The sequence below is a fragment of the Hippoglossus stenolepis genome, chromosome 13, assembly GCF_022539355.2.
Source record: "Hippoglossus stenolepis isolate QCI-W04-F060 chromosome 13, HSTE1.2, whole genome shotgun sequence".
NCBI lineage: Eukaryota > Metazoa > Chordata > Actinopteri > Pleuronectiformes > Pleuronectidae > Hippoglossus > Hippoglossus stenolepis.
This window is the reverse complement of record NC_061495.1, coordinates 1,311,778-1,336,065: the sequence shown is the minus strand read 5'-3', so window position 1 is coordinate 1,336,065 and position 24,288 is coordinate 1,311,778. Positions and strand designations below refer to the sequence as shown.

General features: G+C 46.5%; 1 protein-coding gene across 17 annotated transcripts in view; it reads left to right on the top strand.

Annotated features, from left to right (window-relative positions):
• Window positions 1-24,288, top strand: part of caska (calcium/calmodulin-dependent serine protein kinase a) — a 75,649-nt gene that overhangs the window by 17,251 nt on the left and 34,110 nt on the right. For all 17 annotated transcript variants that reach the window (XM_035174725.2, XM_035174731.2, XM_035174726.2 and 14 more), the window contains exons 2-5: window positions 13,703-13,815; window positions 18,735-18,840; window positions 20,608-20,685; window positions 20,776-20,848. In XM_035174725.2, the coding sequence (XP_035030616.1) occupies window positions 13,703-13,815; window positions 18,735-18,840; window positions 20,608-20,685; window positions 20,776-20,848 (370 nt within the window). The remainder of the gene's footprint in view (window positions 1-13,702; window positions 13,816-18,734; window positions 18,841-20,607; window positions 20,686-20,775; window positions 20,849-24,288) is intronic.

Here is a 24,288-nt window from a genome sequence, read left to right as displayed (position 1 = left end):
GACACTTTCTGACCTTTACTACTTTATCCAAGCGCTGTGTTGCCATGACGCTGCAGCGCACACACACACACACACAACAACACACAGCAGATGGAACATGTGTGTGTGTGTGTGTGTCTTTGTGAATGCGTGATGCCTTTTATGCCCCCAAGGCCACTCTCCGCCTGCAGGCATCCAGGAACATGCACTGTGGATGAAAAGGAAAAGCGAAGGAGCAGTTTGAAGAAGAGCGTAGGATGTTGAAGAGCTTTGAACACAAAAGAGGAGGTTAATTAACGGAGCGTCAATCATGTGCAGAGTCATAAAAACACCTCTGTGTGATTTTGTACTTTTCCTCTTCACCTGATAATCACATCAATGTGACGTCTGTTAGAAATGCAGCTTTTTTCCCTAAGAGCAGCTCTCAGCAGTTATTTACACAGAATCAGAGGAGATTCATTCTTGTGCCTCAACGCAGCCGACTCACGTGGCCGGAGGCGTGACGTCCTCCTGAGTACCTGAGGGACACGAGGTCTTCACTTGAAACCAGGGACGACCAAAGGTTTCTCCATAGATTGTAAATCAAGATGGTCGACATGTCTCCACTTCCTCCGACTGTCATTCTTCTGATGTCGTGATGTCAGAGTCTGTGCAGCAGTGATTGATGGCTCTGCCAATACACTCGCTCAACCAATCACGAGTCAGCATCAGCTGCTGTCTCTGCCCCCTTTTATATTAAGTTAATAATTAAAAACACTTGAACATTACTCATGAATCAAATGACTGATCATGACGAACCTGAAAGGTCGAAGCTCAGCTTCAAGATAATGTTTTGAAATAAAACCCTTTTCTGGTTATTGTTCTGTGATCGTACACATGACCTCACGTCTCTGACCTGAGTGCGTCTCCCTTTTGTTTAGGCCTTGATAACATGGCTGGTAAACTCCTCTCCTCTTCTCCTCCTCTTCCTCTCCTCTTCGTCTTGTCTCCCCTTCGTCTCCTCTCTTCTCAGAGTAATTCTTCCTCTTTATATGAAGGAACTAAATATAATAACAGTTTTCTTATAAGCTCTTTTATTCATGTTAGCGTGTGTGTGTGTGTGTGTGTGTGTGTGTGTTGCTGCTGCTCATTCTGACTCGCTCTTGTTTCGTGCGTTCGTGTCTCCTTGTTTTGTCTTTTGGGCAGAACATCGCTGAGAACAGTGATTACTGACCAGTGAACTGACCCTCATGGTCCAGTGACTCTCACACACAGACACACACAGACACACACACTCTCTCTGGTGGAGCAGTGTTATGTAAGGATGCTCACAACTGAAGTGAGTGTGAAATTGGAGGAGGCAGGGAGGAGACCTCCTGCCCCCCCCACCCAACTCATCAGAGGCTTTGAAATCAGGCCTGCGAGGCTCAGTCGTGTGTGTGTGTGTGTGTGTGTGTGTGTGTGTGTGTGTGTGTGTGTGTGTGTGTGTGTGTGTGTGTGTGTGTGTGTGTGTGTGTGTGTGTGTGTGTGTGTGTGTGTGTGTGTGTGTGTGTGTGTGTGTGTGTGTGTGTTCAGTGGGATCATTAAGTTTTATAGACCTAAGCTTGGAGGAAACGGCCGAGCCAATATGCTGACCACTGTGCAGTTTCAGATTCTCTCCCACACACACTCACATTCTCCCTCCTGCCCTCTCCGCTGTCTGTCCGTCTCCATGCGGCTCCGGATGAATCGCTGTGAGAAACACAATCGGACTCTTCATCGGTGAAAAGACAAACTCGTGATTGTTTCCACTGGTGAAAATCCAGCAGCGTTTCTGTTGCACTTACTTCCTCCTTTCATCACGTAAATGCACCGCAGTGTTAATCCAGAAAGTTCCATTGATTCCATCGATTGGTTCGAGCCGAAGCAGCTGCAGCCTGAGTCTCCGAGCTGTGTGGTGCGGGGCGCAGGAAGCCGGGGGTTAGTGTCACGGTTTCCGCTCCTCACTCCTGAGGATTCCTGATGGTCTGTGGTCGGCTGAGTGGATGTGAGCCGCTTCACAGTGGAGAAGCTTGAGGCTCTGTTGAGCTCTGATTTGATGTAATGACCCTTTACACAGAATTATTTCTGCACATGAAGCCGTGGAGCTCGCTGCTGCTCTGCTTCAAACTCCGTACACAGAGTTCGGCCCTGTCCTTACTTTTAGCAATGACCTCATGCAGCAGTGACCACAGCTAATTCTGTAACCTGTGTTTTTGACTGCTGCCATGGAAACTAAAGATGGCTGATGTTTTATTTTGTCCTTTGGGCCGTGACAGCTTCACAGTCCTCTCAGGCTTTTATTGTTGGCTTATTTTATTACACCCCCCTCTTTGCTTCTGATGGAAAACTCGTTTGAACTGAGAATTCAGACCTGCACTGAAGTCCATACATGTTCCTCACATGTTCCTGACATGTTCCTCACATGTTCCTGACGTGTTCCTCACATGTTCCTGACATGTTCCTGACATGTTCTGCAGGTTCTGTCTGTGAGAACAAATGTCTGAGTCAGTGTCTCTGGACATGTTCTGGATCTTCTCCTGCAGCCTCCTGGTAAAATGTGTGTAACATGTCAGAGTGAGTCCATGTGAGGAAACAGCAGGACAATGTGTGGAAGCTTCCCAGAGAGCGAGTGGACGTGTTGATGAGGTTTCTAACACGTGACGGACGTGAAACTGGAAGAACACAAACATCTCAGGATGAAGAAGAGGAGCCGTACACGTAGAAGACGAAGACGTCCACTTGGAAACACGAGGAGGTTCCAGATCTTTTGGTGATGAGGGCCGACGCCGGTGTGGATGAGCTGTAAACAACAACACTGATCTTTCCACAGCAGAGTTTATACGTTATGTCCGGCCCCCTGCTGCTCTACAGGCTCCGCCCCTGCTGCTCTACAGGCTCCGCCCCTCGCCTGATGTTCCCACATGTTCCTGTGTGAACGAGTCGGACCCAACAACCTGCTGCTGCTGCTTCACAAACACTAACCACAGAAATCTAGAATTCATGTATAAAAACGGCTCCAGTGAAAATGTGCAGCGGATAATTTGTTGATCTGTTTATAATTTAACAGCCTTTTGTTCATGATAAAATCAAACGTTGCAGCAGCTAATTAAACAGTAATAGGATTATTTTTATTATTTGCTCCTAAAAGAGTGTGTTATAATCTTAAGCCCCATTATTGCACTGATTAGTTTTAATTAGAAGAGAAAACAACAGTTTTCAGTTGTGGGTTTATCTGGTGTCTGGGTTTGTTTGTGCTGTTATAAATATTCAAAACATAAATCCATCTGCTCCCTGGTATTAAGACGCTTCTCTGTCAGGGAACAGTTTTCTGTTTCTGCTTGAGAGGGGGACTCTTTCAGAAGTGATGTGTCCATCAGGTCGGTGAGAGCTTCAGTTCTGTTTGCTCAGGAGGAACTCTGTGAGAAGTCCTCGGGATCTGAGCTGGTTCTGTTTGACCTGAGAATCTTCACCCAGCACAGTTATTACAAAGGAGCAGCTAAATAAGGGCAAAGAATAGAAGTTGGTTCAGTTGTTTTATTCCTTTCATATTTATATCATACTCTCAATCGGTTCCACTGGACCGAGGCTGCACTTCAGAAGCATTCAAATGTGTTTAGACTTATTCTGCAACTGTTTAATCTGCTGATTATTTTATTGGCTAATCGCCTTTAAGCAAAAATACTAATCCATTTATATTTCATTGTTTATTTTATGCAAAACACGTTGCTTCGTTTTGAGCATTACAAATTTTTAATTTGCCATTTAAAAAAAAAAAGAATCTTCCATCCAAACATTCTCTGGTCAAAGCCGCTGGAACGTTTCTATCAGTTTTATTATTATAATCTCTTATTTTTGTGCTTTGTACTGATTATCAGACAAACAGTTAATCAATAAGTTATTAAAATGATTGGCAGGTTTATAGGAAATTCATCATCTGAGTAGTTGCAGTATCTGTGAGTCAACACTGACAAATTATAAATTATTTTCTGAAATTATAGATTGTTTGATACACTGAGTAATAATTAACATTAATCAATAATGAAAATAATCAGTATTTACTGCTCCATTGGCCGTTTCTGTGGATGATTTGTGAGGAGCTCCTTTGTTCATCATTTTCATTCATCGTATATACGTCATATTATTTCCTGTTTTTATATTTTTTATATTTATACTTGCACAAACCCACCACAGCAAATTCCTTGTTTGTGTAAACCTACTTGTCAATAAACCCTGACTCTGAGCCCCGCCTCCTGACCTTTGACCTCCTGCATGTGATGATGGTGACTGTGAGTAATCTCCTGCATCTGAAGCTAAAATCCTGTTTCACATCATGTTGTTCTGTCAACATGATGTGACAAACCTCTTCCTGTGGGATTGTGTTGTTGTGTGTTGACTGTAGTGATCTTGAGAGACACACACATGCACAAACACTAAAACACTCAGACGTACGAGGCCTTCGGAGGCGTCTGTGGATCTTAGATCACAGCGAGCTTCGGGCTGACGTCATAAACCTGCTGTCTCCTCCCGAGGATTCTGCCCATAATGCTTTGTTAATGGGCCGCGTCTGATCGCGCTGTGGCCCCGCAGCTGATCAATGATTTATCAGTGCGGTGATGTCATAGATCTCACGGCCAGTCCGCCATTAACGCTGCAGCAGCACAGATGCCCAGGAGGATCATGGGTATCAGTCTGGATCTTTTATGGACTGGAGATGTTGAGTTGTAATGATTTTAATCTTTAAATATCTTAATTACTTCAAGTCGACTGCAAGGAAAGGACATTTTCCAGGGAGGCGATTTGGCACGAACTCAAAGTTTAGGCAACAAATCAGCCGGTTAATCCGGAGAGTGCCGGCTCAGTCTGCTCCGTCCCGGAACAGCGTCCGATGGCAAATCTCACACTTGGCTCGCGACCCGAAAACACTCAGACGATTGGAGCGGAGGATTCTCCTCCCTCTGTTTCTTTACTTCATTTGTCTCTGTCCCACGTCCTCAGCACTTCCTGTCCGTCCTCCGCTTGCTTTGTCATCCTCCCCCCCCCCGGACTCTCCTGCTCCCTGATGTGTGTTCCCCTTCATTAAGACCTGTTAGTGCTGGTTTAAACACATCATGTTTCCTCTCTCGCTCAGTGGAGTGTTTGGGATCAGTGCAGCTTCGTCATTGGTTGCTGCTCAATATAATGCAAATATTTAAAATGGATCAAATGTTTATGGTCCTGATTCATCTCTTATAAAACTCTTTTTGTAAAGATTTTCTGAAAGATATATATGATATATATACAATACACAATGCATGGTGCATACAGTGCAAAGCAGGGACATCTGTAGAAGGTGATGTCAAATAGATAAAACGGATGAATTCAGTTTGTATATTTCAGGCAGAATAAATCTGTGGTGACTGAGTGAGTCTTTCCAGATCTGTTGGTGAGTCTCAGGGTCAGAACTCCATGGGAGTCTCCTTCTGCTGAGCCACCTGGGAACGTGTCGCTTGCTCATTCATGCACAACCTCGTGGGAGGAGGCAGGAGAGGCCTTAACTGCAGGACGCTGAGCTGTCACTCCAACACACACACACACACACAGACACACACACACACACTTTGTTATTAGTGCAGTCCTTCTATCATCATCAGAAATGATCTCAACTAAAACTAAAGTTGGGTGTTAAATGTACATTTCGACAGGTTCAGGCCTCAAGATGGAGGAAGGAGATTTCTAACAGAATGTGTGACTGATCACACCCCCTCACCTGAGACGTGTAGAGCAGAGGGCTTCAGGGACACAGGGTGACAGCCACAGTGAAGATGGTGAATCCTGTAATCTGAGACAGGGAAGTGGGACTTCCTGTCACAGCTACTCATCTTCAACCGCCATCTCTCTGTGGTCCTCTGTCCCCCTCCTCCTCCCTCTCTGGGTCAAGGAGCAGGGAATGTGTGCAGGTTTGTGTGTCCATCTGCACACATGCACACACACTTGTTTATAAAAGGATACCCAGTGGTCCCCTATCTTTCCAACTGTGTAATTGTCCCACCGCTGCACAGCCCCTGGTGGCGGCAGCAGGCAGGACCAGATGAGAGGGTGGAGCCTGTTGGGATCTGACTGGCAGGACCACGTTCGGACAAAAATTTAAATTATGGTTGAATGAAGGCCGAGTTTGGTCACGTTAGCTTGGCTATCTACTGGATGTTTTTACACTGCACGTGTCTGTAGTCGGGGAAAACATCTACTGCAGGTTGGACTTGTTCCTTTTCCGCTCTGACAGTTTCTCCGGACTTTCTCTGGCCTCCTCTAAAGTCCGTAGACATCTAGGAGAAGTCGTAGAAAGAACAGGGGATCGTCCGCTGTATTCATCATGAGCGGGTGGGGGGGTTGATGACGCTTGGCAGACAGCGATGATGCTGGTTTAAAACCTGCTGTAATGATATGCTAATGTGAACACCAGGTGTGATCCTCCAACAGGAACCACATGTTAACGTTCTGTCACCACTGAGGTGAGTTAGAAATGCATTTGTTGCTTTATGAAAGAAAAGCATTAGTTAGAAATGCTTCCATCATTCATCTCACTTTCCTTCTTCGTGGTTTTAGCCTCGTTTCTGACAGAATTGACGACCCTTGGCAGAGAAGACCCCCCCCACACACACAGAAATCTGACACATCAAACAGAAACTGCAGCTGATTCTGCAGGATTCAGATTTATTATAGAGAAATAAAAAGACTACTCAGTTAATTAACAGCAGAGGAATGAAATGGCTCGGTCGATGTGTAACTTATGGTTGAAGAGTGAATGATAATTCTCTGGAGCAGGGGGGGGGGGGAGTCTCTACAGTCACCTCACGATTCGATCCCGATTCAGAGGCTCACGATTCCATTATCAAACGATTTCCAATGCATCTGGATTTTCTATACATGCATCTTCACTGGCCTCGTGATTTGTGCTTTCTAATCACCACACTTAGAGCTGATCTTTATAAAAACCTGCTGAATTCATATTTATGTTCCTGGATACACGGGGCGCCGCTTCTTCTGCAACAATGAAGTAAATAAAAAAAAACTCTGCATATGTATATATATTTATATACATATCTATTGTTGGCTGATAAAAATTGCAGCACTCATCAAACTACAGAACGGCTATGGCGACTACAGCGTGTTGTCAAACTACAGCACCTGCTCCACCTGCCTCTCTGTGTGAGGAGAGTTGTCACCTGTCCTCTGCTGTGTGTGTGTTTGTGTGTGTGTGTGTGTGTGTGTGTGTGTGTGTGTGTGTGTGTGTGGGTGGCTGCCAATGAGCATTGCAGGTGCTGGCATGTCCAGTCTTCTGTCTAATCCCCATGGGAGTGTAAATAAGCTGTGCCTCCTTACGTAACCACTACGCCAGAGAGAGGATGGAGAGATTACGACGTGGGCACAGAGCGGAGGGGAGTGAGGGAGGTAGAGAGGATCACTGAGGATGAGGATGATGATGAAGGGACATGTGAGGAGTCGAGGTGTAGATGTGTGTAGGGTTCTTCTCTTGTTCTGCTGTAGCTGATGAAAACCTTTGATTGTGTCTCCTCCCCACACGTTCACACTTTCCTCTCAACGACTGTTGTATTTTATTGTTTCGCTCCCTCGCTCTCTTTCTCTCTGTTGCTCTGTTTGTCGGTTTCTCATTGTCTGCTCGTCTGGTGTCGGCACAGCAAAGCCCCCGGGCAGACGCTGGGAAATGTCAGACGTTTAATTGAATTTATGGCACTGGCAGGATAGACAACAGCAACACACACACACACACACACACACACACACACAGCACTAAACGACTGCAGTTGTTCAGATAGCTGCTCTCACATCTGCACACGAGGAGACTATGATCTTTAACAGTGTTGTGTTATGACCGTGTGTGAAGAACCCAGCTAATCTAATACAGAAGTGTTGATGTTGCTCGTGTTGCTGTCGGAACTTCAGAGGTTGTTTGCTGTTAGCAGGAGGTTCAACCGGGCTCCATTAATCTGGTGCTCTGATGCTAACATGCTAGGCAATTATCACAGTGTTAGTGCTCAGGACACACACACACACCCGTATATAGGTCAGGGGTGTTTGTTCTCTTTGGGACGTTTAGTCCACGATAATCCAGCATCGCACACTGTGTTTAAACAAAGCAGTGAAAGTACCAACAATTTATTATGAATCATTATTATTCTCACTGCTCAGTTGACCCGAGTTAAACACAACTTCCCTCAGGACGTCTTCTCTCCGTGTGTGTGTGTGTGTGTGTGTGTGTGTGTGTGTGTGTGTGTGTCGCTCTTTCTCTCTTTGTTTTGGTGTCTCGTTCACTCGAGGGCAGGTGGAGCTGTGTGTGCTCGTGTGTTTTCTCCGTCTCTAAGTTGCAGACTGGTGAGTTTCCGCTGCACCATCAGAGCCTGTGTTCTCTGTGTTTATGTCCCCGACGCATCAAGCTGCGTTATTATCGGACGTTTTTGTCACTTATTTCATGTGAGAGCGCCGGAGACGGTTCTGCAGCAGCCGAGTGAAGCTTCGCTGTCGGCAGCTGAATCGATGTGTGTGTTTCTACATGAGTGAGACAGAGACAGAGCCGACACAGTTCAGCCAGTCAGACGAGGACCTGTCAATTCACTGCTGCTTTACAATTCCCTCTGCGTCCGAGCTGACCGCTGACCAGCGCTTCAGGATGGTCAGTCAATCAGGCGGCGTGCACTCTCATGCATGTTGATTTTAAAGGAAACACATTCTGCTGATGCTCAGGTTGATCATCTTAGTTAGTGTTATGACTATAACAGGTTTACTTGCTCTAATGTTCAGAAAACACATCATTTCCTCAAACTGTCCATCGCTGCAGCTCCTCTGTTCAGCCTCTGTCTCAAATGCTTGGTTTTAGCTCCTGTCTCTTTAAGGCCCCCCCCCCTGCTGCTCCTGGGTTGGTAACTGAAATCCACATGTTCCTGCACGGCCGGTACCTACTGGACCAAATCAAAACTCAACCCCCGACGAACATGATGAAACCGTGTTAGACTGGTTGTGTAACCTCATGTCAAGCACATCAGCTGTGTGTGTGTGTGTGTGTGTGTGTGTGCGTGTGTGTGCGTGTGCGTGCGTGTGTGTGTGTGCGTGTGCGTGCGTGAGAGACTCACTGATGGAAGAAGAGGATGATTGTTTCTACATTATCTCTTGTTTCATCTGTCTCTATATCTCTTTTCATAACATTTTTTAAGCATCATCTGAAACACTGAAGGCTGTTGTCGACTCCGACTTCCTGCTTTCATTTGTCTGTTGATGCCACGCGTGTGCACGGAGGCGTCCTCACGGCAGGTCGGGTCCATCGGGCGCCGTCTGAGTGTGAATGATGCCTCGGACTTGTGCGCCTCGTAAAAGCCGCTGACATTTTAGGGAATGAGACGCGGGCTTGATTGATGCATTATGAAGTTGGGAAGGAGCGCGGCCTGCAAATCACCTTTTACTGCAGCGTCACACACACCGAGATGCAGATAGATGGCGTGCAGCTTCGGGCACCCTATCTTTTTGATGTTGCCGTAAATTTCCCCCGGTTACCGTGACGCGTGGAGTGCAGCGAATGTCTGTCTCTCTCTCTCTCTCCTCCGAGCCGCTTCCCCACATCCTCTCTCAGGGTCATTTATACTATGAACAGATTAAGGCTCCAGGTTACGGCTGCACCTCCTACCTGTGAGGTTTGCTCGAGGGAAGGGGGCAGAGGGCAGGGGGCAGAGGGCAGGAGGTGTGTGGTCATTAAGTGCTTATTGCTGTGAACTGTGCGTGAAAAGGTCAAACATATTTACTTCTCACACTGGAGACTATTATCCTCAACCGCCCTCCGCCCACCTCCACCCTGCATCCACTTAACACAGGTCCTGTTCCCCCCCCCCGGTGTTTACATCCATCCTGAGAGATGTGATCATGAGTGAAGAGCTCTCGTGTACATGTGATCACATCTTACATCATGATATCACCTTGTTTGGTTCAGACCTTCAGACCTTCAGGTGTGAAAGGTTCCTCAGACCTGGTCCAGACCGACGGACCAAAAGTCTGTCTGAGTAAAATCACTTTTTTGGATAGTTCAGACTTTTTCTGCGCCCGTAGGTGCTGACGCTGGTAGTACTCCCATAATGATGTTACCATGGCAACCACATGAAGGGCATTATTCATTTTCTCCAGTCAAACAGAAAGACTACCCCCAACTGACAACACCCTGACGTCAGACGCCGTCTACAACGACCTTAGACTCCCTTTAATACACGTCACCACGACGTGACCTTGACTTACCGTGAATGACTCTGCTCCTGCAGAAGTGACCACGTCTCAATGGATTCATTATAGATCTGGTGTCAGAGCTCGTTAACGATCGTCTCGTTTCAACTCACAGACTCGTCAAGTGTTGTTTAACATGAAATGTAAAATGCACATTATATAAAACTTGTATAATGTGCACACTGAACATGCTCTGGTTTCATGTCCCAGGAGACGTTGGAAGCCTGATCCTCACATGTACACTCTCCTCCGTGCATAATGAGTGGTATTAAATATTTAACACAGTAATCCACACTATAACCGCACTGTGTGTAGCACAGTTAATTGTGTCATCTCAAGCCTTCGCACGTCTCCTTGTCACCACAATGTTACGATGAGATTTCCAGACGACTCAGACGGAGATCAGCACTTTTTATGTCACAGATTCACAGAAAACACCCGACTAGAGCTCAGCTGCATGTCGTGACCTTGAAAAACCCGTTTCATGTAATTACTCCACAATAATAAGATAATAAATCATGAGAAAGAAAGATCGGTTTTAAATTAACATCTTGATATAATGAGTTCAACACATTTTTGAGTAACCTTGGTCGACCCTGCTTCTATAAGTCACCGAAGTCGTATCTCACTCAGGTAATTGATCTGTGTTGAAGAGAAGTTAAGGAGTAAAACAACTGGACACCACGTTACATGAAGGCTGGAGTGGATTCACACCTACCAGCGGATCTCAGGCTACTTCCACGTTACTTTCTCTTTTGAAATCAGCGGCTGGCCTTCCCAGTGGTGGAGAGTGGTCATGTGACATGTGTGTTGTCAGGTGTGTTAGTGTGGTCGGGGATTACAACTGATACGGAGATTGATTCCATTTGAAAATTCCTTTTCTAAAACTCAAACTTCGTAGAATGGATGTAGCCTCCATGTTTCTTCTGCCCCCCCCTCTCCCCCCTCCCCCTCTTCCTGTTATTTTAGTGAGGGCAGCTGAAGTGTAGGAATCATCAGAACAGCCCGTGTGCAGCTGACTTCTATTCAGAGCCATAATGGCTGACGCTGCGTGCAGCTGAGTCCCATTCAGAACCAGAATGTGCGGTTGATTTCTTCCAAGACGCCCAGTTCCGCCACTCGAGCCGTCTGCAGTTCAAAGCAGTTTCACCCCACCCCACACACACACGCACACACTCTCCCTCCTCCTCCCCCTCCCCTCCTCCTCTCTGCTGCCAGATTTCTGAAGTTAATCTTTCCTTCTCGCCTGATGTGTGCGGGAGATTGTGCCTCTTAAACCTTTTTCTTAAGGCTGCTGTGAATAAGCCTCTCATCCGCTCCCGAGTAGCTCTTTGCTCAACACATGCTAAACGTGGACACACATGCACGCGGTGCATCAGTGTGGGTGAAACTAACTGAACAATGTGATAGTATATTCGGGCTGTGTCAGGATATTAAGGGACATTACAGTGTTTATAAATGCTGAAGATATTGTTTTTCTCAGTTTACTGCTCCATTAGTTTAATGTAGTGCGTGAAACCTGTGCCCCCAGAGGTCAGCCATGATACAGACGACAGGAGGAAACTGACCAAGCTGGTGATCTCCTCACAGAGATAGTTACGTTAGCTATTCTAGTACATTGAACATATCATGAACACTTGAACAAACATCAGTGTGATGAGAATGTGTAGTTCTGTCCATGTCCCATTTGCTAACATGGAGGAGGCGTAGTGGATGATGTGTAAAGCAGCCAGCCACCAGGGGGCGATAACAAGGGTTTTGCTTCACTTGTGGGAGCTGACATGTCGTCCATCTTTTTATAGATGTGACAATTATGTCAATCGACTTATTGATTAATTGACTGATCGGCTCCTGCTTTAGAGACAGTGACTCAGCAGATAAAGATTCTGTGTTGGGTTTTTTTTATGAATTGTTGTTAGATTCATATTTAAGTGGCTTTTCTTCTCCTGGATCCACCCCCACTGCGTTTCAGAACAGACGATCTGCGTCTCCTGGTCTCATCAACCTTTAACTGTCACCGTTCTACTTCTGTCTCTTTACATTCCGTATTCCAGTCACAGCTCTCTGTCCACGTTGCTGCTCATCTCGTCCTCCCTCTCCTCCGTCCTCCCTCGGTTTGTCCCAGCTCCTGTCGGGCCTCTTGTACGCCGTGGTACCGAGCGCCGCCCGGAGCCAGGCCTGACATTTGCTGCGCTGCGAAGGGGGGACCGAGGTGAAGTGACTGGACTGTAGCGTGGAGGGAGATATCGCAGCGGAGGAGCACTCGGCTGCATTACTAATGAGAGCTCTTTGACCCGCTGTACCTGCTCCAACAAAGTTTAGGGTGAAGCATATTCCTGCTGGAGTTTAGTCTCAGACAGACTTGTCTCTGGGCTCTAAGCGCCGACGTCCTGGACCGAACCACTTGGTTGATTGTGAGCTGGTGTTGTGTTTGAGTCTGAGCAGCAGTTTTCCCCACAGAGCTCAGATCTGCACGGCTCAAAAGATTCCAGGAGAAAAAGCTTTTTCATTTCTCTCTCTTTCACTTCTTTCCAGTTTCCGTGTGCCGAGTTAAAATGTGCAGAATGTACATCAGTGTTTCGTTTAACTCGACGACAAATAGTTTCTTTAATAAGTGAGCGGACATGAAGATGAAGCTGTATTTGTCACCTCGTCAATCAGTTGATGGAGGAACAGATGATTAGCAGCTTAGTGTGGAAGCATCTTTTTAAAGTAGATATCATGTGATCATTAGACTGGTGACCCACACACACATGTTCCCATTGGTCAAAGCGACAGTTTACTCAGCAGCAGTGCTCATAGTGTTATGTATGTGATGTGTGTCTGTGTGTGTGTGTCTGTGTGTGTGCATGTGCGTGTGTGTAGGTGTCTCCTGCATGTTTGGGCACGTTGCCGTTCTACCTCACCCTTCTGACGCTAAGCAGCTTTAGCTTGATCACCATCTGTTCAACCAGTCTGTGTTTGTGCACAAAGACTCCTTACACACCAACCCACGCACACAGACACACACACAGACTCACATACCAACACCGACACACACACTCACACATGGTGTTCAGTCTGCTGCAGCCAGGGGTAGTGTTTGTGTGTAGCTGTGAAATCACCACTGAGGTTGTGCTGACTGGTTTGCTGTGGGTCTGTGATTCTCACAATCCTGCAGGTTGTATGTTTTGTGATTTATTTATGTTTTATCGTTGGATCGAGACTCGCCTGAACGTTCCCACATGTTCCTGTTGTGGACGAGTCGGACCCGACAGCCTGCTGCTTCACATCAGAAGCACAGTGCAGTAAAATACACAAAACAAATTAAATAGAAGAATACAAAACAAATACATTGTGCAAAATCATAACACATAATAATATAAAATGTCAGTGTTGGGTTTGGAGTGTGTTTCCTCTGCGTGGGTGAATCAGTTCCTGCAGGAGCTTCTTAAGACTCCTGGTTAAAGGTGTGTGTTGTTTCCAGGGGGCCCTTCAGCGTGGTGAGGAGATGCATCAACCGGGAGACGGGGCAGCAGTTCGCTGTCAAGATCGTGGACGTGGCCGAGTTCACCTCGAGCCCAGGACTCAGCACAGAGGGTAAGAAACCACAGCCTCACTCTGCTTTTTCATCATAAATATGACTGAAGATAATGACTTATTCCTCCTTCCCTGTTAAACAGTGAAATATGATCAGATCTGTATCCTGATGCTCGTGTAAACATTGTTTTATTTTATTTCTCGTTCACTCGGTGGCTCACACCCACACTGAGTTTCCTGTCGTGGGCTGAAACCCACCAAATTGATTGGATCTTAATTATTAACTAATCAGACAATTGTCCTTGAATTGATTTCAGATATTCAAGCTAATAAACTATTTTATTCCTCCGCGCCGGCGACGCCCAGTGGCCGGAGGCTTTACGTCAGTTTCTGCCTCTGTACATCTCAAGAACACTTTAAAGGAATTTCTTCATATTTGGTAGAAACATTAATTTGGACGTTGGGATTAACTGCTTAGATTTGAGTTGATGGTGAAAGGTGAGGCAGACATCGTGTTTTTGATGTTTCTACCTTCGATGACCAGGAGTTCATTTCTCCTGGTGTCATCATACGTCTGCTCTATGCTTTTAGGATTGCGGTTTATAATTTTCTTCTGGAAACCCATGTCGCTGCCTTTCTGCAGTTTTCTGGCGAGGATGAGTGTGGTTAAAACTGGGTGAGTCCACACCTTAGGTTTGGTCGCATGGCGCTCGAAGGAACATGGAAGTGTTCCAGACGTGACACGAGCGATGTTCCACTGCACATGACGACATTTTATTTTCTAGTCGCTGAACTCTTTCATCACAGCTCGTACATTAACCAGGAAGTAAAGCGCTGTGTGGTTTGGCAACAGTTCTAACTGCTTCACCACTTTATTACAGCCGTCACCTTCACATGGTGGTGTCTGTGTGATAACCGCTGGACATCCATCTTCACGGTGTCGTCCGCCCGCTCCTCCGCTCGCCGCTGTTCTCTCAGTGACTCCTTCTCTACAGTCGGCGGAGGTTTACCGAGTCCAGATTAAATGTTCTGGGTGTTTTGTCATCTCTCGCTTCTCATATGAAGCTGTGATGAAAATCGCTCTTGACGGATCACAGAAAACTCTGAAATGAAAGTTTTCCATTGTAGCTTGTCCAACACTGTGCCGGTGTCATTTCTCTTCATCGGCACCATTAATGTTCGCGTGTGTGTGTGTGTGTGTGTGTGTGTGTGTGTGTGTGTGTGTGTGTGTGTGTGTGTGTGTGTGTGTGTGTGTGTGTGTGTGTGTGTGTGTGTGTGTGTGTGTGTGTGTGTGTGTGTGTTTCCTGGTCAGCACACTCCCTGGTCATTTATATCTAATCACAGTTCTTCCTCTGAAACTCTCAGGAATCCATCAAACCCCAAAACCAGACGTCAGCTTCTCATTGTTGATTTGTTTTCATCCCCCCTCACTCTCTCTCTCTCTCTCTTTAAAATGTTTTGTTGGTTGTTGTTCCTCGCTGGTAGTCGAGCGGTTTCACTTGAGCGGACAGCTGTAACACAGCAACACAGTAATCAAGCACACATGCAAACACCCTGAACGGATACAGGCCAAGGGAAGTGGGTCAAATGATTTGTGTCTCTGCAATGGACTGGGCAGGGGGGCCTGACACACACACACACACACACACACACACACACACACACACACACACACCAGCTTGTTTCTCTGCAGCCTGTCCGGAGGCCTGTCTGATGAATAGGTCAGACTTCCGAGGGGAAGAGAGAGAAGCCAGAAAATGAGTCAAATTCATCATGTGCCATCACCTCCTCACGTTGCTCCACCTCCTCTGCTCTCTCATTCCTTCACTCCCTCCTTCTCCTCTTCCTCTCTTTCCCTCCACTCTTCATTTGCTCTCCCCTCTCCCACCTCCTCCATCTTTCACCTGCAGAGCTGTTGAAGCTGCAGCTCTGTGTTTCTGTGGTTTTTCGGTTTCCATTAGATTGTTGTGACATGTTGTTCTAACTGTGAAACCAGTGTCAGGTCTGGAACACACACAGACGCACTATCACAACACACACCCACAGTTGTGTGTTGTGTAGCTGTCGGAGCATGGCTGCCTCCTCCTGTGAGCTTTGACTCCCAGCAGGAGGAACATGGATCACTGTAGAGATCACATCTGTTCATTACCCCCTCTCTCTCTTGCTATCTGTCTTTCTAACTTCGGGACGAGGGCTGCTGCCGCCCACTGGAGAAGTAAACATCGAAAGAACGCGTCAAAGGACTAAATATTTAGTCTCACAGCCACGACATCATGTTATTCAAGGATCTGATGGTTCGATTTACCTTCCCCCAGTCCACTGCTGCAGACTGCAAAGGATGATTAGACTCTGACACATGAACAGAAAGTGAAGCTGGTGAACCAAACATCACGTAAACAGCTGGAAAGGGAGATGACATGAGGCTGATGATGACGACGTAGAACCACAGAGAACCACAGAGAACTACAGAGAACCACAGAGAACCACAGAGAACTACAGAGAACCACAGAGAACTACAGAGAACCACAGAGAACTACAGAGAACCACAGAGAACTACAGAGAACCACAGAGAACCACAGAGAACCACAGAGAACCTCAGAGAACTACAGAGAACTACAGAGAACTACAGAGAACCACAGAGAACCACAGAGAACTACAGAGAACCACAGAGAACCACAGAGAAGTACAGAGAACCACAGAGAACCACAGAGAACCACAGAGAACTACAGAGAACCACAGAGAACCACAGAGAAGTACAGAGAACCACAGAGAACTACAGAGAACCACAGAGAACCAGGCTTCACAACCTTGTTCCACAGGATCCGTCATTAAAACACATCCACATCTTTTACACTCTTCTATTTTCATTTTGTCCACATGAGTCTGTAGCGTCCCACGGGAGAAGGTCCCACAGCACTTCCTGCTGCTTGCACTTTGACCACAGCATTAGTTGCATTGAGTGCTAATGCACTCTCTCACACACACTCACACAGACACACACACACACACACAGACACACACAGACACAGACACACACACACACAGACACACACAGACACACACAGACAAGCAGTGGAAGTGTCCTCCCTGCAGTGGTTTTCAGCTCGGTCAAATTGTCGAGTCGATTTTCTTCCCATTTGATAAAGTATCTTTCGTAATCTCCACCAGCAATTACAGTGACGGACGTAAGCTAGGCGAGCTCGCCAGATGACATTAAATGTGGCGGCTGCGATGCCCTTAAGGTAGCCACTTATCCCAGCTTTAGCAGCATTAGCATCATGTTGGAGTTAGCCCACGCCTTGTGCTCGTCCTCGGAGGATTAGTGTAATGTTTAGCGCAGAGGCTCGCGGCGGCACAAGTGGCTCACGGCGTCCACTCGGAAGCTTTAATTAAAATGTCACTGCATACATAGCAGCCCATTACAGTGACTTAGCATTATAGTTTGTGTGTGTGTGTGTGTGTGTGTGTTGTGTGTGTGTGTGTGTGTGTGTGTGTGTGTGTGTGTGTGTGTTGTGGCCTCCAGCGGGATGTGGAATATTTCCTGTTTTCCTCACCAGTCCAGTGAGTTGTATGTATATTCTGGCTCCGTCTGCAGCTGTTTCACCACGAGAGGCGGATATTAAAAGTTAATATAATAAACGTAAGTGCGCTGCTGATGGAATCTGAGGGAACGAGACCGAGCTGCATCATAAAGGTGGTGATGAATATTCTCTGCTGTGAGGAACGGATGAAAGGATGGAGACTGGAACAGCTTCACTTTTTAGTTGCCAACAAACTGAATTGAATCTTTAGGTTTTGAAACCTGTTGTCAGACGTCAGACTTCTGTTAGGAGGAAAATAAACAACACTGGAAATAATCATGAGCTGCAGCTCTGAAGCTGAATCACACCCTCTTGTTCCTCAGGCTGAACTAGGTACCAGCACCTTCTTTCAGTACTTTGGGTATTTGTAAAACTTGTATTTTCTCCTCCTCTTCTTCTTCTACTTCTTCCTCCTCCTTCTCTTCTTCTTCTTCCCTTTCTTCTTCCTCCTCCTCCTCCTCTTCTTCTACTTCTTCCTCCTCTTCTTCTTCTTCCTTTTTCTCTTCTTCCTCCACCTCCTCCTCCTCCTCCTCCTCATCTTCCCCTTTTCCTTCTTTTTAATGAGTTAGTTTCCCCATGTGAAAATGTTCCACCAACACAAGACTCTATATTGACAGGAACACACCAGGTGGTTTCACCTGGAGCGGCTTTGTTCTCCAGCTCTGACACAGAAGCTCTGAATATATGAGTTTATAAAAGTGGAAACACCCCGACATCACTCCTCTGAACCTCCTCCGTGCTTCTTCTCGTTCCTCACACACTCCAGTCACGAGGATCTGAACCCCGCGGCCTCCTTATCTCTACATCTCTGCATTTCAAACAGTTTGACCTGTGAGATCTCCTGTGGCGTCGCTGCTTCGTGGCACCACAGAAATCTCCTCTGCAGTCTCACATGCAAACTGGCAACGAGCCTCGTTTGGTTCAAGAGCTGTTTGTTTGTATCACTCCTATTATTTCAGACCCTCTTACTGCCGCCTGAAAATAAGCATCTCCCACTTTAATTGGTTCCTAATGAAGGGGGTATGGGGGGGGGTTACTGAAGCTGAAAGGAACAATGCAGACTCACTCTTTAGAGGAATCACTGGGGAGAGGAAACAGACGCAGCTTTTCACACCAACAACACAAAGCTCTGTTCTCCTGAGACAAAGAAGAAATAAGAAACTGTGCATTTCATTTTGTTACAGGTGAAAAACACTCAGAGACGTGTGTGATATTTTACAGTTTAACTATAAATTTTTAAAAGAAAATACAAATACAACCAAATATGTCGAGCTTGAATAAAGAAAATATGGGTTTTCATGTCTGCAAATACAAAGAAAGATTCTGTGTTGATAGAATATGGATCTGTATGCTTGTGGTTTTAATATCTCTGTGTGTGTGTGTGTGTGTGTGTTTCAGATCTGAAGAGGGAGGCGAGTATCTGTCACATGCTGAAACACCCCCACATCGTGGAGCTGCTGGAGACGTACAGCTCAGATGGGATGCTCTACATGGTGTTTGAGTAGTAAGGATCACAGACACACACACACACACACACACACACACACACACACACACACACACAGTGCTGCACCTGTAGGAGACCTGGGTGGAGGTGTCACGGTGGCAGAGTGTGAAGAAGAAGAGGTGGTTTGTGGGAAATATAGTGAAAAGGGCGACAGCGTTAGAGGAAAGCAAGCCTGCGGCGGTTTTATATAATCTGCCCTGATATGAGAAAGCTTGTTAGCTGAGGGTGGGGGTGGGGTAATAAAGGAGTGCAGTACTGTATATATGAGGGGAAAGAGATGAGATTAAGATTTCACACTCGCTGCTACCTCCAGCTCTTCTCAGAGCCGCTCCATATCTCCATCTCCCCTCTTCTTCCAGAACTAATTCCTTTATCGTTTAATTCCGTTATCGCCGAACAGGCAAGTGCTCGGGTTTCGCACGGCTCGGCCGAGTGCAGGAAACTTTCAAGGAAAAGCAGGAGAACACCATTTTAAAGGGATTTTCACAGGTTGCTTTGCAGCTCGTTTGTGCTCGAGCCGCGGTTTTCGTCCTCACACTGACGCAGGCGTGGGACTGCAGGTAGATCTCAGACGTTTCCTCTGAGACGTATCTGAGCAAACAGGGAAGATAAATGCTCCACATGTCTCCGTATCTCCCAGGACTCCCTGCTGGATAATCAAGCTGAAATGTGAGCGTGGTGAGGTGGTAGGAGGAGGAGGAGGAGGGGGAGATGTGCTGCAGCCAATTCCTACATAACAGGCCCGTTTAATTGGTGCAGAGGCTTAGTGACAATAAAGAGACGGTTTCAGTAATTGGGTGGAAGAAGAATAGGGAACAGAGAGACAGAATCGGCTGAAGCTAAATGCAGCAGCTCATTGATCGTGAAGACAACTGTTGTTCTGTCGCCCTGAGAGACGCCGTCACCTTCTGCTGAGACCCGGTTCTAACCGGACCGGGGGAAGCTGTCTGCGTTCGAACCTTCAGATGACTCCAGAGGGATTTTCTAAATGTGAAAACATCAGAGCTCACAGTCACAGCGTCGTGTTTTAAAACTGTCTCTGTCGTCATCACCTGCTTTTATTTGGTGATTCACTTCTGAGCTCATGAACAATTAACTTGTAGATAAATTAGTGATTTATCTGCCTGTTTATTAATTGATTGATTTTCTGCTCCTTGTGCAGGTCGAGGTTGTTTTTAACGATTTATGAAATATATTAAAATAAATTATTATACACTGGTGGGAGTTAGAGACAGTGATAAATGTCGATACATGAATTAATGCAGTTGTTGAGAAGAATGAAACAAGCAGGGATTGATCTCTTTGTGAAAAATGTATAGAGATATTGATTAGGTATCTTATTAATAATTTATATGTAATATAGTTTCAGATACAATGTGCAAAATGCAGATTCTTATTTTCCTTTTGCAGCTTTGAAATGTACCTTCAACAAAAAACGCGCCCTCTGGTGGAGCTTCCATGGAAGTTAATTATGAGCTCTGTGATTTCAAAACATTTCTCAATCAACTGACGCTAAAATCTCATATTTCTCCGCCTGAACTAAATAAAACCCGTGACTCCGCCCGTCTGCCGTGATGCAGCTGTTTTCTGAGACATGATCCCAGCTCCTCTTCCTCTGACCCGAGTCTCCCTCCTCACCTGTGTGACCAATCGCTGAGCAGACAAGTGCTGAAGTTTTAATCCGAGTGACCTTTCCCTCGTCCCCAGATTCCTGCAGCGACCCTCCTGCCTCACTGACCCTCTCTCTCTCTCTGTCCTTGTTAGTATGGACGGAGCAGACCTGTGCTTTGAGATCGTGAAGCGGGCAGATGCTGGTTTCGTGTACAGTGAAGCAGTGGCCAGGTAAACTGTCCCACACCGTTTCTCTCCTGAGTTCTGTGTTTTGTGCCTTCACTTGAAAAGTCAACACTGTCCCGTTGTGTCTTTGTTTAGTCACTACATGAGACAGATCCTGGAGGCGCTGCGCTACTGCCACGACAACAACGTGATCCACCGAGACGTCAAGGTAAATCTCAGCTGCAAGTTTAAGTTTCACTGCAGACCTGTGGGGGGGAAGCATCTGCAGCTCAGGTTATAACGGAGGAAGAGACGTGATGATCAGCTTCAGCACAGACACGGTGTCGTCGCTCAGGATCAGTGAAAACACTGGATGACGATGTGACGCCTCTGCAGAATCAGCATGTGGTGCTTCTCCCTCACGTGGTGTCCGTGTGCACGTGATCTCACGTCTGTGTGAACAGACCGATGCTTGCGTCACTGCAGTCGGTGTGTGATTGTGCGTCAGGCCTTGGTAATTGTGTGTCCTGCAGGTAGCTGCTGTGTCTCAGCCAGATTGAAGCCACTCACAGAGAGTAGGATCAGCCTGGTTTCTATGGGGGGGGGGGGTGAACACACAGTTCTCTCAGCGGTCTCCTCAGTAGTGACTTTAATGCTCAGTGTGGATCAATGTGTCTCTCTTCAGTGTTGTCCTCAGGTGTTAGTCACCGTAGTCTTCATCGTCATATCTCAGTACCTCAGACTGTGGGTCCTGCTGAATCACAGGCTCTGTGTGTGTGTGTGTGTGTGTGTGTGTGTGTGTGTGTGTGTGTGTGTGTGTGTGTGTGTGTGTGTGTGTGTGTGTGTGTGTGTGTGTGTGTGCGTGTCTGCGTGTGTGTGCGTGTCTGCGTGTCTGCGTGTGTGTGCGTGTCTATGTGTGTGTGCGTGTCTGTTTGTGTGTGTCTGCGTGTGTGTGCGTGTCATGTGTGTGTGCGTGTCTGTTTGTGTGTGTGTGTGTCTGTGTGTGTGTGACCCACAGAGATGAGGCTTCACACCAGATTCAGGTTCAGATTAGTCGACTTCCTCCTGATACATTTTTCTCATGTTATTGCTCAGAAGGAGAAGAAGAGCATTTAGTGGAACTTAAAATGATGTCACTTCCACTTTGTCTTTAACATTCAAAACAACTTTGTGGCTTGTTTTTCTTCTTCTGATGAAGAGAAACTTAATAACTAAATCTGTGAGTCAGTTTAACAACATCAGATTAATCCACAAGTGTTAATAATTAATCACTATAGTAAATGTTCCTTCTGATGATGCCACACACACACACACACACACACACACACACACACACACACACACTCTCATTCATTCTGAAAACATGACCCTTTATTTGGTAAAGACAGGTTTTCTCATTAGCAGCTAATTAGCAGTCAGGCTAATGGAAGCAGGTACACAACGTACCTCGACTCTTGGATGATGTCATCCAGTTTGATCCTCACAGCCGTGAAGCAGGTGACCAGTCAAATCGTCACATGACAACCAGTGTGTGTGTGTGTGTGTGTGTGTGTGTGTGTGTGTGTGTGTGTGTGTGTGTGTGTGTGTGTGTGTGTGTGTGTGTGTGTGTGTGTGTGTGTGTGTGTGTGTGTGTGTGTGTGTGTTACAAATGCCGCTTTGACATTGGTGCAGTCGTTCGCTTCTATTATCACCATTTAACAGTGAGTCTGAGCTCCTGTCTCCAGCTTATCAGATGTTCTGTCTGAGATGTATGCCCTTTACAGGAAACACACACACACACACACACACACATGTCCTTGCTGCGTATAGATCAGTGTGGTTGTGCCACTTCCTCCCATGCATGAAAGTCACTGAATTCATTTACATCCTGATGTCTCGGTATTTATCTTCACTTCACCACAGACCACCTTGTGTAGGTGTGTGTGCAGTGTGCGTGTGCGTGTGTGTGTGCATGTGCGTGTGCGTGTGCGTGTATCTCTGTGGATCTGAGTTTTTGCCTGTGGCCGTCTGATGGCTACAGACGGCGTGCATGCAAATTCACAGTCACACTGACGGGATCGGTTTGTGCGGCTTGGTTTTGATCGCATAAGTTTTTGCGAGCAGCGTCTGAAGGTGAACTTTTCTCTTCTGAGACGCTTCACTCGTCCAGTGTTTGTGCGGCAGCGTGGAGTTTTGAAGTCGACGCTGTGTGGCGTGTTTTGATCCGCGCGGCACAGATCCCGACGCCGTGCGGAGCAACTCAACAAATCCAGAAACACAGCAAAGGTTTTGATGCAAACACAAACGAGCAGAGTCCCAACGATGCAGAAACACTCCTCCCAACAGTGTGTCTGTTGTGCAGGTGAGCTGAGGTGAAGGGATCTTCCCTGTCAGCCGCTCGCAGCAGAACAAACAGCAGGTGCTACCTCTGTGCAGCTTTAGGTTGTTTGGCTTCCTGGAATATAAACCAGGAGTCTCCGCAGGACGCCAGACGCTCTGCACCAGCACCAGCATTCCAAATGTCTGCTCGTCGTGGTGAAGATAGCTTCCTACTCGTGGTTAAAGTCGTGTGCTGCAGTGTCACAGTTTCAAAAAGCTCGTCCACAACACGGGGAGAAAATCCCAGTCTTTACAGACGCTCACATCAGGAGCTGTGAGCGATAACAGAAGCATCAAAGCTGCTTGTGTCTGTGTTTGAGTCTATTTCAGTCTCGACTCAGGGAAGCATGTAGCTGCTGCCTGTGGCTCCGTGTGCATGTGGGTGCAGAGCCAGGTCCTGGGGGGATGTTTACTGAGGATTTGCACCTCTTATTTTAGGTGCTCAGTCAAATTGTGTTTGTCCTGATTCAGTGAAAAAAGCAGCTTCTCTGAAAATCACGTGTTTTGGTTTAGTGCGTCACCTCTTTTGATGCGTCTGATGGATCCCAGCAGCTCAGCTCATATGTGAAGCACATTAATATGTATTAGTTACTGCGGATATTCATCAATTATCTTCCCACACTTGAGTTTTTTTAACTGACATCTTCAGACTATTTGACAAACACTTCCTCACAGCTTCGGTTTGAGCTCCTCTGAGCGACGTGCATTCTGTTCAGATTATTTTTCTGCTTCTGACACCAAACTAACTTTGAGTTAAGAGTCTTTCAGTTGTAGTTTTGTACTTTTCCTCCAGCTTCAGTTTATTCCACTCAAACTGCGTCTCATATCTTTTATGTGTTGTATCCAGGTGCAATATTCCACTCACTTTTATTCTGCATTATTATTCTGGGTCTTGCATGATTGTAAGACCCAGATGATGAAGATCCGTGTGTATTGTTTTGTGTTGTGTGACACAGTGTACAGTTGTGCAGCTGCTGTAGCACTTTGGCCCAGGATCATTTCCCCATTGGGACAATACCGTATATTTGAAATCTCCACTCGTCACCTGAAGCTCTAAACTCGTTGTCGTGTCCCCTCACTCCCTGTGAGTCTCTCTTCTTGTCTTCATATGTTTGTGCGAGTTGTGTGTTCGTCCTCCAGCTCGTATTCGTAGATGTCGGATTTGCTCGGCTGCCCACACGGGCCCTCGAGGGACTCACATCTGCAGGGGCCACACTTCACAGACCATTATCTTCTTCATAAACTCCCCTGATACACATCTGGTTCCACCTTCTGCACAAACACCCGTGCACGTTCTTCGTCAATAATTTA